At 42.5% G+C, this 12,032-nt stretch overlaps 1 protein-coding gene across 7 annotated transcripts in view; it reads left to right on the forward strand.

Annotated features, from left to right (window-relative positions):
- The window catches only part of DACH1 (dachshund family transcription factor 1), a 340,610-nt gene that overhangs the window by 290,423 nt on the left and 38,155 nt on the right, over window positions 1–12,032 (forward strand). For all 7 annotated transcript variants that reach the window (XM_053384684.1, XM_053384681.1, XM_053384682.1 and 4 more), the window contains one exon: window positions 645–796. In XM_053384684.1, the coding sequence (XP_053240659.1) occupies window positions 645–796 (152 nt within the window). The remainder of the gene's footprint in view (window positions 1–644; window positions 797–12,032) is intronic.

Here is a 12,032-nt window from a genome sequence, read left to right on the forward strand (position 1 = left end):
GGAGAGATATCTGGAAATGATTCCCCAACGTCCAGCATAGTTGTTGGAGCTGACAGCAGCATTCATCTATCCAGCAACGTGTGTGCAGGACCACTCGGTGCGTGTCCCCATAGCTGCTTGCCCCCTTTATGTGTGTGTGTGTGTGTCCATGGAAGTTTATTTTTACATGCACTTCCTAAATCAAGGAGATGGTTGATTATGGGTTAACTAATTGAGAATCATCTTCGCATAAAACACACTGCTGCAATATAAAATATGTATCATCCTCGGAAATATTCTATTGTCAATCCAAATAGTGCACAGACTAAAATGAGATAATTGTGAAGGTACCCATAAAGTCAGCCTAAATATATTATCACAAGTATATGTGAGATAATATTTGTTTTAAAAAGATTCTATGGCACTGTAAACTCAGTCTCATTAGAGACTGCATTTAAAAGGCTTATAAAGTTACTCATTAATGTTATCTTGTTGTATCTCCACAGCTTTTTCATTAAAGAAAATTCAGCAGAAAGCATTTTCTCCTGATAGCAGGAACCAATTTGCAATAAATGTTCTGGAAACCACTAGGGAAGCCATTACTGAGGTCTAATAAAAACAGACAAGCGTAACTTGTTCTATATTTTTGTTTCAATCACATACAGATGAGACCCCGCTCTCCACACCAACCGCAAGAGACAGCCTTGACAAACTTTCGCTAACTGGGCACGGGCAGCCGCTACCTCCAGGTTTTCCATCTCCTTTTCTATTTCCTGATGGATTGTCCTCCATAGAAACCCTTCTGACTAACATCCAGGTAGGCCTGCCTTGCAGATCAGTGTAAAACAATACAGATAAAACAGTGAATTGTCGACATTAATACAATCAGTTGAGCTTTAACTAGTTCATAAGACTGTGGAAAATTCTTTCAGGAATTTAAAGTATTAAAGGCAGCACAGTAATCAAATGAGTTTATAAAACCATCTAAATGCAGTACATAAAATACGGCTTATAATGCTGAACTGATGCAGAGTTAGATGAAAGTGGCTCCAGTATTTTATCTAAAATGCTTTTTCTATTACTCAGTAATGATTTGTAGTGATCTGTTTAACTTTCTTGATGGTGCTAAATAGAGAAAACCTGCTGAAATAAATAGTTATTTTAAACTGAACTAATGCCAAGGTGGAAATGACATGTTAATCTATGGAAAATATGCCTTAATATAAAAGACATTAATAAGAAAAGCATTCCTGTTACAAATAAGCTCATTTCAGTACTATCTTCAAAGAATAGACTTCAAAGGGCATTACAAAATTTTCTGCAGATTTCCTTTGCAGCAGTCAGCTTGTCTATTGTATGTATACTGCAGTCTGACTTGAACATTATTCAGGGTTTTGGCTAGCAGTATTACAGGGCATGCTAGTATGGTTGAGATTAGGTGGAGAAAAAGAAGGGGCTTACCCACAAGTATACTGATCATGCATATGGCTGGTGGAATTTCTGCCACCGCTAGGCTCTCTGTTGCATTTATCAACAGCCGTGTGCAAAAATAAAAAATGGAGCCTTCTCAATACTCCTTCCAGCTGTGTCTTCTGTGTATAAACCTTCAAATGGAATCTTTGTGAAAGTTCCTCCCAGTACAAATAACAGAAGAGAAGAAACAGTTGTTAGATTAACGAAGAAATAGTAGCGTCAATTCCTTCTTTACTCATTTAAGCAGGTTCATTACATTTAGTGCTGAGCTTCCAAGCTTGGTTCAATCTGTTGAACTGTTAGAAACCTGTTCAGCACATCAGGACCTCCTTTATGCAGGTAGGCAGGAATATATCTAGAGCATTGGTGTACTCATAAACCACAAAAAAGTCATGTTATTGTTTGTTTATCCAAAAACAGTAGTGTTATTCTAATCATAAATTTAATCAGATTTTCAGATATGGTGAAAAGAAAGCATGTCATGTGCAACTGATAATTTATTGATACATACAGAATATTCCATGTTTATGTCTCTGAAGCAATGATAGCATTCATAAGTCTGTTTTATTGCATACCACCATGATGTTTTTAATGAGTTGACAGTTTAGAAGTATATCTATAGAGGTTAAAAAAGCTTAGTCTTCTTATGTGTCTACTCAGAAAAAAATCTCATTGGGTTTCATGGGTCTTATTGGAGCCTAAGACCTGCTTCTGAATAAACATGTATAGGATTTGACTGCAACGTGTGAAGAGTATGGTTTTGATAATTTCTTATGGTTTAGCCTTATTTATCATTTTCTTAGAGCTAAATATTACTGGAGCTTTTTTTTAGTGTCATACTATGACTTGCATGGGACGTGGGTGGCGCTGTGGGTTAAATCACAGAGCCTAGGACTTGTCGATCAAAAGTCAGCGGTTCAAATCGGTCCCTGCTCCTGCCCACCTAGCAGTTCGAAAGCATGTCAAAGTGCAAGTAGATAAATAGGTACAGCTCCAGCAGGAAGGTAAACGGCGTTTCCGTGCGCTGCTCTGGTTTGCCAGAAGCGGCTTAGTCATGCTGGCCACATGACCCAGAAGCTGTACGCCGGCTTCCTCGGCCAATAAAGCGAGATGAGCGCCGCAACCCCAGAGTCGGTCACGACTGGACCTAATGGTCAGGGGTCCCTTTACCTATGACTTGCACCCAAAAGTAGGTTCACCACAATTCTCAACTGTGGCGCAATAAGGACCGCTTACATACGTAGGATGGTTAGTGGTGATTGTGCTCTGAGTCCGGGGCAAATTTCTAGCCCCACTTGACTGTTGGGAGATGACACTCTGTTCTCCTCTAGCCGGGCAGATTGCTGGGAGGCTTGTAGTCAAATGGACCTATCACAAGCAAGCTGCATTTGAACAGACCTATCACAGACAAGCAGGGAGTGGCAGGGCTTCATGGTGGACCTGAGGGAAGACTTCTATCCCTAGTTTTCACTCAGGGCCAGACTGTCAGCTCAGTCAGACCTGGATTCCCCATCCTCCTATCCTGTGTTTCATATGGCCCTGCACAAAGGTGGGTGGGCACGTTCTGAGTATGACCTTGCTATGGAAATATTTGGTCACTGTATTGGGGCCAGGGAGGAATTTGCTGCAGAAAAATCAAGCCCGTCTGGAAGGTTTTGCCTACCATATAGCAATTGTCACAACTTGTTGGCAGATGAGGCATTGCATCCTTAGTCTAGGTGGGGTGGGGAGGAATTGGGAACTTTCATGAGACAGGGGTACCCCATTAAAGGGGTCTAGGGGGAGGTGCTTCTGCCTGGAAGCCCAGTTGGGGGTCAGTGGGCCATGACAACCCCCAAGATGGCAATCCTGAAGGGGTCGCCCCTGTCTGGGAGAGCCTTAACCCAGGATCGACACTGCAAAACAACCAGCTGTCACGCTGGTTGATTCAGGATAAATACCCAAAGCCTACTTACATATGTAATCAAAAAAACTGGCCCCCAATGTTGTGTGGTGGTTCCACGCTTAGTGCTCTTTTCCAGAATGGTCATTTTACAGTATGACAGAAACCTACCTGAGCAGGAGCAGCTCAACTGGAAAGGTGGACCTACCACAATAGCCTCTCAGTGGCGGTGACAGTGCCACTGGGAAAGGAAGAGGTGAGGCGGCTTCAAGGTTGGGGCTGTGTGGCTGCACTGGCAGGTCCAATCTGGTGCTCCTGCTGGTTTGCCCCCCTCCCCCAGGGCCTCACCTGACCCACTCCTAGTGAACATCCGTAATACTGCTGCTGGCAGGCTTTTGTTGTAGCTCAGCAATTCAACTGTTACTTGCATCTGAGTATTGGCTGTATTGAAGGCATGGACCCAAGTTCTCCATCCTTTCCTGATCCCTTCCACCTCTGCCTGTGCTAATCAGGCCACAATGTGCCTGAAGTGATAAATATGTGAGTGTTACACACCAGGATCAAATCATGGTTTGTAGCCTTGGCTTGGACTGTTATCCCGTGTCATAGCTTGCACGTTCAGATGTCCCCGCAAAATTATGGTTTTATTAGACCAGGAAGTAATATATGAAGCCCTGCATATGAGAGGAAGGGACAGCTTTTCACTCATGCACCAAATCATGATTTGAATTATTATTACGTATTCAAATGCATCTTGTATGGTTGATTATGTAGTCTCTGCAGCTCTGTCCATTTATTAGTAGGAAAACGGGAAAAATTGTATCCATTTTTAAACTAGGGTTGGGTTGCAAGATTTAATCATAGATTAATCAGCTAAAGCTTCAAAAGATTATCTCGCAAGTTCATTTTAATCAGGGAGGGCAAATTTTAATTGATGGGCTGCAAGTTCAGTGCATGCCTGCTCTTTGGAGCCCAGTACTCACTGATATGGCAGACCTGAGCCTGGGGTCTAGCTACCTCTTAAGCCTGCTGGCAAAGGCTCACATGAGGAAATCCTTGTTCATACAGAGAATTTTCTTCCACTTTCAAAATTAGCATATCAAGCAGGCTAGGTGAATATCTCTTCTCCTGCGCGTGTTTAACATTTCTATCTGATTTATTTACAAGAACAAGAATGCCATAATGTGAATCCCCAGCAGAAGTGTGAAGTCGTATAAATAGGGCCCAGCTGAAAGGCACCCCCTTCATTTTGCCACCCCATTTGCAAGTAGTAAAACAGAGGGGGGTGTTTCAATAGCATTTGGGAAAGACATTTATAGGCTGAGGCAAACTATATTCATTGCCCTCACCAAGAGAAGAACCCCAGAGACCACTGACTGGTAGTCACCCTTTTTTCCACCCAAATTCCCCAAACAATAGCATGTGAAGATAGGGGTTTTGTGGGGGTGGAATTCTAGCTGTCATTTCAAGCCAAATTCTAGGCATATCTCTTGAATTTACCATGCCAACAAGAATTATGCCTTAATGTTAGTTTCTTATTTTAATACAAAATGGAAAAAAATAACAGAAGTAGTATTTTCCCTTGAGTAGCAACTATTGTTCATTCTACAGTATTTCAGACTTCCTTTGATAGCTTAAAATGCAGTTATATTTAATGTTTTGGCAATTCTTTGCAAATTTATTTAAATCTAAGCAATTAATTAATGGAATAATTGTTTCAAGTCATATAATTGCAAATAGTTGCCAGTACTCTTTTAAACTCTAGAGTTGTACATTATGAGTCAATGGATGAAATAAACAAAGCATTTTAATAATAATAAAAATCAGATGAATTACGTGAACATGAGCTTTTAAAATACAAATAGATTTGTTCATGAACAAAATGGTTCTTCAATTAAGAAAAAGTGTGCAAGATGAAGTCATGTATTAAAAAAAACCAATGATTGCACTTGCACTTGGGAGTTCCTGTACTGCAACAAGATATGAATATTGCAAAATAATTTGCAAGCATTAGATCAAACAAAAGCTGCAATTTAGCACCGACTGTATTCAGTACCTTTTTTATCTGCCTTCTGCAAACATTTATGAGAATGACATTCTCTTCACCAGAATGCTAATGAGAGTGAAAAGTTACAAGTAGTTGGGTACATCTATCTTACTTCCTGTGTATTTATGTTGGTTGGCGTACAAAATAGCCATGTGTGAGTTATGACAATGAAGCAGTCAGAGAACAGAGAGTGAACAGAGAGCTCAAAATAACGTTTGGTAAGATGGCAAACAAACAATCCATAAGCAGAAGTATTCTCTCTAAAGAGTTTGCTAGGCCATTTAAAATCAAGAATTAATTCCCCCCCAAAAAATAACTGATATAGGAAAATACAAAAGCAGTCATTATTGTTGTTTTTGTTGTTTAGTCATTTAGTCATGTCCAACTCTTCGTGACCCCATGGACCAGAGCACGCCAGGCACTCCTGTCTTCCACTGCCTCCCGCAGTTTGGTCAGATGCCTTTGTCCATGGAGTTTTCTTGGCAAGGATACTGGAGTGGCTTGCCGGTTCCTGCTCCAGGTGGATCACGTTTGGTCAAAACTCTCCACTATGACCTGTCCATCTTGGGTGGCCCTGCACGGCATAGCTCATAGCTTCTCTGAGTTATTCAAGCCCCTTCGCCACAGCAAGGCAGTGATCCATGAAGCCATTATTAATATTATGTATTTCTAGGAATTTATACTCTGCCTCTCAATGTGTTTCCATGGTGGATTACAGCAAATAAAAAATACAGTATATGGGTGGATTTCAATGGGTATTGTTCCGCTGACAGAAAATAATGTTTTAAATTGTTTTAATAATAATAATAATAATAATAATAATAATAATAATAATAATAATAATAATTTATTATTTATACCCCGCCCATCTGGCTGAGTTTCCCCAGCCACTCTGGGCGGCTCCCAATCAGTGTTAAAAACAGTACAGCGTTACATATTAAAAACTTCCCTGAACAGGGCTGCCTTAAGATGTCTTCTGAATGTCAGGTAATTATTTATCTCTTTGACATCTGATGGGAGGGCGTTCCACAGGGCGGGCGCCACTACCGAGAAGGCCCTCTGTCTGGTTCCCTGTAGCCTCACTTCTCGCAATGAGGGAACCGCCAGAAGGCCCTCGGCGCTGGACCTCAGTGTCCGGGCAGAACGATGGGGGTTGAGACACTCCTTCAGGAATACTGGGCTGAGGCCGTTTAGGGCTTTCAAGGTCAGCACCAACACTTTGAATCGTGCTCGGAAACGTACTGGGAGCCAATGCAGATCTCTCAGAACCGGTGTTATGTGGTCCTGGCAGCCACTCCCAGTCACCAGTCTAGCTGCCGCATTCTGGATTAATTGCAGTTTCCGGGTCACCTTCAAAGGTAGCCCCACGTAGAGCGTGTTGCAGTAGTCCAAGCGTGAGATAACTAGAGCATGCACCACTCTGGCGAGACAGTTCGCGGGCAGGTAGGGTCTTAGCCTGCGTACCAGGTGTATATTTTAATATTGTTTTGGGGTGTATTGGGTGTTAGGGGAGGGATATAAATAATAAATTATTAAATTATATTATAGTACCTCTGGTAGGGGCACATCGTGCTTCTTCTGGGGTAGTTTATCCACCTTTGGTCCCCACCCTGCACTCAGATCTCGCTTGTGGCTCCCAGAAACTGCCAGCATGCGCCAGTGGCCAGACGCCAGGATCGGCTTCAGCTGTCCGACTAAACCAGATGAGGGTAGTGGATGGGTCTCAAGTCCTTGGTGAGTTAGGCAGATTGAGCAGACGAGACCAATAGTGGGCCCTACCGTCAATATGACAGTTTCTGCATGTGCAACACATCTAGGTGAAGGAAAACTCTGACCCTAAACTTCTGGAGTAAACGCTACACAAATCTGGAGTGGAGTCCCTAAGACGGTTGGATGGTGCCTTGTACGCCTACTCCTAGCAACTCCTGCAGCCAAGCTGGTGCCAAACGTCTTGCTCTGCTTTCCTTTGAACCGCATCAGCAAGGCCAAGGGGGTGGGTCTTGTTGTCTGGGCAGCCCAGGACCTCCAGACACACAGCCCAGGCTTGCACCTTGGGTAGGTCACTTCGGTGCTACTATTTATTTTTTTTAAAATAATATTTATTACTTTTAAAAGTTACAAAAAAGTAGGAGAAAAAGAGAAAAAGACAAAAAAGAGAAAAGAAAGAAAAAAGGCCAAAACTACAATACAATATATAAACAATACAAACCCAACCTAAACCCATTAAACTAGACACATAAATAAAGCAAAACAAAAACAATTTAAAAACATCCCTCCTTTTCCATACTCTGTCCTTCATTCCCTTGTTTCCTCGACTTCCTCACACCTCCCTTTTTGTATCCCACTTCTAGTACTTGTTTCAGCAAATCCTTTCCATCTTTCTCTATTTTCTATCATATTATAAATAGCATATTCTTTAACCTTATTTCCCATTAAGGGTAAATTACTTATATGCACCTAACTTCTTATAGCATTTCTGCTAAATCCATAAAATATCATTCCACCATTTTTCTAACAGTCATTACTTTAACAATATTTCTAAATAAACCCTTTAAATTTTCCAGTAATCTTCCACTATCTCCTCTCCCTGGCTTCGGATTCTGCCAGTCCTTTCCGTCAGTTCCATATAGTCCATCAACCTGGTGATCTTATGTCCGAGGCTCTTAAATCTTTTCCAAGTCCCTTCTGCAGGTCTTCTTCATATTCTTTGATGCTCAGGAGCAAATCTCGGGAAAACTCCAACCTAGCAATACTTTTGTTCCTTCTGGACAGTTCAGCCAGATTTCCAAAGTTAAAAGTAAAGTCCATAAATAGTTTCAGGACGTATTTCAGGATTCCTCCAATTCTAGAGGCCCCCAAAACTTCAGGCTCCTTCAAACCCAAGTCCATGTCCCAAAAGTCAGTCAATCCCTGGATAGAGGGTTCTTTCCAACTTTCCTTCTTCAATCCAAGCCGGGATCCAAACCTCAAAATTTGACTTTTGCTAGGTTCAATCATGAAAGACCTCAATTTATAATCCTCAATTTGCTTCTGAGAAATTAAGGATCCCGCTTGTACTACTTTTGGTTTCACAACATCAGCTTTCTCCTTTTCCTCCACCATTTGTCCGACCAAGATATGTTCCTGTGCCAAATCCTGAATTGTTTCTGTATTGGTACTCACTTTTTGACTCAAATTAGTCACTTTCTGTTCCAAGTTGTCAATTTTAAAGATCGTGTCATCTGTCTTTTTATGGAGCTGTTCCAGCAAGTAGTTTATCTTGTATAATACAGTCACAATAGCTTTTCCTATCAACATTTTGAATGGTCCAAGGTCAGTCTCTGGTTCTCAGAATCCTTATCTTGCAGCTGGAGATTTCCCTGTTACACTCCTGTAACAGTTTCACATGCTCCCTCTAAAGGGAAACAGTCTCCACTTCCGGGTTGGCGCCTCCGGCAATGGCGGAGCTCCTCCGATCGGGAGGAACTTGCTCCGTGAAAAGCAGGGTCTGACCGCCACAGTGAAGGCGGAGACCCATAGAAATCACAGGCAGGAGAAGCCTGTGAACTTGGGATTCGGCCGGCACCCTTTGCGCCTCCCCTACTCGCGGGGAAACCCTGTTTTGGGGATCCGGAGCGACGTGGGGTGAGTGGCGCGGTGCTTTGAATCGACTGCTTCTTTCACGGAGTGAAGCCGCATTGCTGCTGCCGGAGAGCGCTGACTTTTTCCTGTGGACAATTGGATTTTAAACGACTACCCATGAGTAGAACGGAAAATTGGATCTTGAAATACTTTAATTTGGCACCGAAGCGGGAAGGTTTTAAACAGGAAGTCTGCCTTCCGCTTTTGTAAATAGATTGAAGCAAAGACGCTACAAGCTAAAGTCTTTGAAAGCTTTTGACAAAGGATTAAATTTCCACCGGACAAAAATATATAACCCCCCTTGGAAGAAGGAGAAGAGGGGGGAAGTTTTGGATCTAGTGTGCCTGCAGGAGAGAGTGAAAATCAAATTGCCACTGCTCTGAACCTGGAAAAGGGCTGCCAGATGACGTTTGGGGAATGTTCATTGACAGAACGGATTTGACAGCTAGCTAAAATAAGAAAGACACTCTTTCCATTGTCCTCTTCTGTGTTTAAAAATGGAGGAAAAAGTAACTGAAAATTGAAACTATTGTTATTTGCTCGAGTTGTGCTTGAAAGAATTGATACACTTTGGTGCTGCTAAGACCATGGTTTGACTACATCCTCGGAAGTGCACTCCATTATTTCTCAAGACAGATGGATGGCAACAGTATGGTTTTAATGTAACCCACCCTGGTACCTTAGGGTGAAGAAGAAGAAGAAGAAGAGTGAAAGGAGATTGGTTTTTTTGGGTGGGGGGAGTTACAGAAGATTGCAAGTAGTGAAGAAATGGCCTAAAACTGCATCCTTCCATATTCCACTTGCAGTTGACTTGCATCAACAGTGTAGCACCCATTGGATACCACTCTTTATGTACTTTCTATACTTAAAACTCTTCTATTCTGCCCTTTGAGATTTCTAGGGTAATAGCTAATAAAAACAAAGAAAAAAACTGTGAAAGGCAGGGATAAAAACAACAATAATAAGGAGAAAATAGATTAAAAGGGTATTTTCCTGATCCCATGCATCCTGTGCATGTTTACATGGGTAGAAGCTCATGGGTATTATGCCCAGGTAAATTACTAGGATGATAGCCTAAATGACATGGGTGTGGGTGCCAGGTGAGTCCCCCTGGGAACTCACCCATTTTTTACACCCTCCTCACTTGAAGTAGCAGAGGCAACTGAAGGAGGGCCTTTGAAGAATATTTCAGCATGTGGACAAGTAAAGAAATTTTTTAAAGGAATTAAAAGAAAAAACAATGAAAGCAACACAAATCAGAAGAGCAGTATAACAGCAGTCAGCAGAGATAAAAGGTGTTTGCCTGGGGCGGAAATGATCTGAAAATGGCAAGGAGGGAACAAGTTCAGATTTATGTTTTTAAAAACCACCCCAAATAAAGTGAATATTAATTCCTTTAAGCTGTAAGGTGGGAACATGTGAGCAAGTAAAATAAACCCTTTACAGTTGCATAAAGCAGGGAGGAGCATTTGGATAGGAGAAACAGCAAGAGGAAGAGTGTACTTAGTGCTTCCCTGTCCCGTGTTTTTCTGCTGCAATTCTGCATTTGCCAGGCTAAAAGCATATCTGAACCTCTCTTGTTCAGCACTTGTTCTGCACTCTTGTCACCCTTCTCCCTAAACTGCTTATTCCCGAGTGATTGGCAGATGGGGGTTTGTGGTAAGCAGTTGTACATAATATATTGCTCTGCCCTAGGTGCGTAAGAAATACGCTTTTTTATCCTCAGTGCATCCCAGTACGTCCTAGTCGCATTAGTGGTACGGCCAGTTGTGGAACTTCATGCTCTGGCACCGGGGGGGGGGGGGGGCGGAGAGCAGGCAGGGCTGGCACGCGTCCCGGGTGTGAGGCACTCCGCCTGCAGGGGTGTGGCACCCAGCGCAGGGGGCAGCCGTGATGGCACCCCACAGGGATTGCATTGCTGGGGGTGGTGCGCTTTGTCAGGAGCTCAGCCTACACTTGAGTAGGACCCTGGCAGAGACCCATGCCCGACTGGCATGTTCCCTCCCTCCTGGTTGATCATTCGGGAGCTTCAAAAGCTTTCTTCTGCCCAAACATCATAGCGACTGATGCCAACAGACATCTGCACACTTAGGGATTCGCGGAGTCTTCGCAGTTGCATAACAGACCTCAGTAACTCAGCATTTTGGCTAATCTACTTTATTTACATATAAACACACATGGAGCACTGCAACATGGCTCCCTCTCTCTCTAGCATCAGACAGCAAAGAGAAAAAACAAAGGACAATAGTCCCACTTCACTGAACACAGTAACACAAACATCCTGTCTCCGTCACTTCCCACTTTTTGGAGTCAAAACACATGTGATAGACAGCAATCCCATGACTGCAATCATAGAGTAGGAATTCTAACACTCCTCTTCCTCCGCCAGTGGGCACTGCATAGTAATTCACATTGAGGCCATATTTGGACTCAAGTGCTGGATTGTACCAATTATTCTGAAAGTGTACCCAATTAAGTAGTTGCTTTGAAGGATGAATGAAAGCTATAAACGTGAGTCGGAAAGAAAGTCAAGAAAGAACAGCATTAGACTCTATTATTATTATTATTATTATTATTATTATTATTATTATTATTTTAAAAAAACCTTTTGATCAGCAAGCCCAAGAGGCTCAGTGGTTTACACAGCACACTAGAAAGTTTTCTTAAAAGAATAAGTTTAAAGTTGCGGCTTTTGGTTACGTTAGCTGCTTTCACTTTTCTTTCAGCGGAAGGGATCGACCTCCATTTTTAAATCCCTTTCCTTCCCAATTTGTAATTCCAATTTAAATCCTTTTACTCACGAAATTCCAGAGATTCAAGTCCAATTTTCTTTGGAGGAATTGGCCGCTCGTGATCGCCGGACTCAGAGCTTCATGCTTTGAACGAAGCGAATTGATTCCCAAGTGCTGCCGTCTCCAACCCCGCTCGCACTCGGCGCTCTTTTTAGAGCTTACCGGGGAGCGGGGGAGTCGTTCCCAGCACCCGCAGGAACTCCAGGTCCTCAGAACGCTCGATCTGAGGGTTTTTTGG

Source organism: Podarcis raffonei, chromosome 4 (assembly GCF_027172205.1).
Source record: "Podarcis raffonei isolate rPodRaf1 chromosome 4, rPodRaf1.pri, whole genome shotgun sequence".
NCBI classification, from domain to species: Eukaryota; Metazoa; Chordata; class Lepidosauria; order Squamata; family Lacertidae; genus Podarcis; species Podarcis raffonei.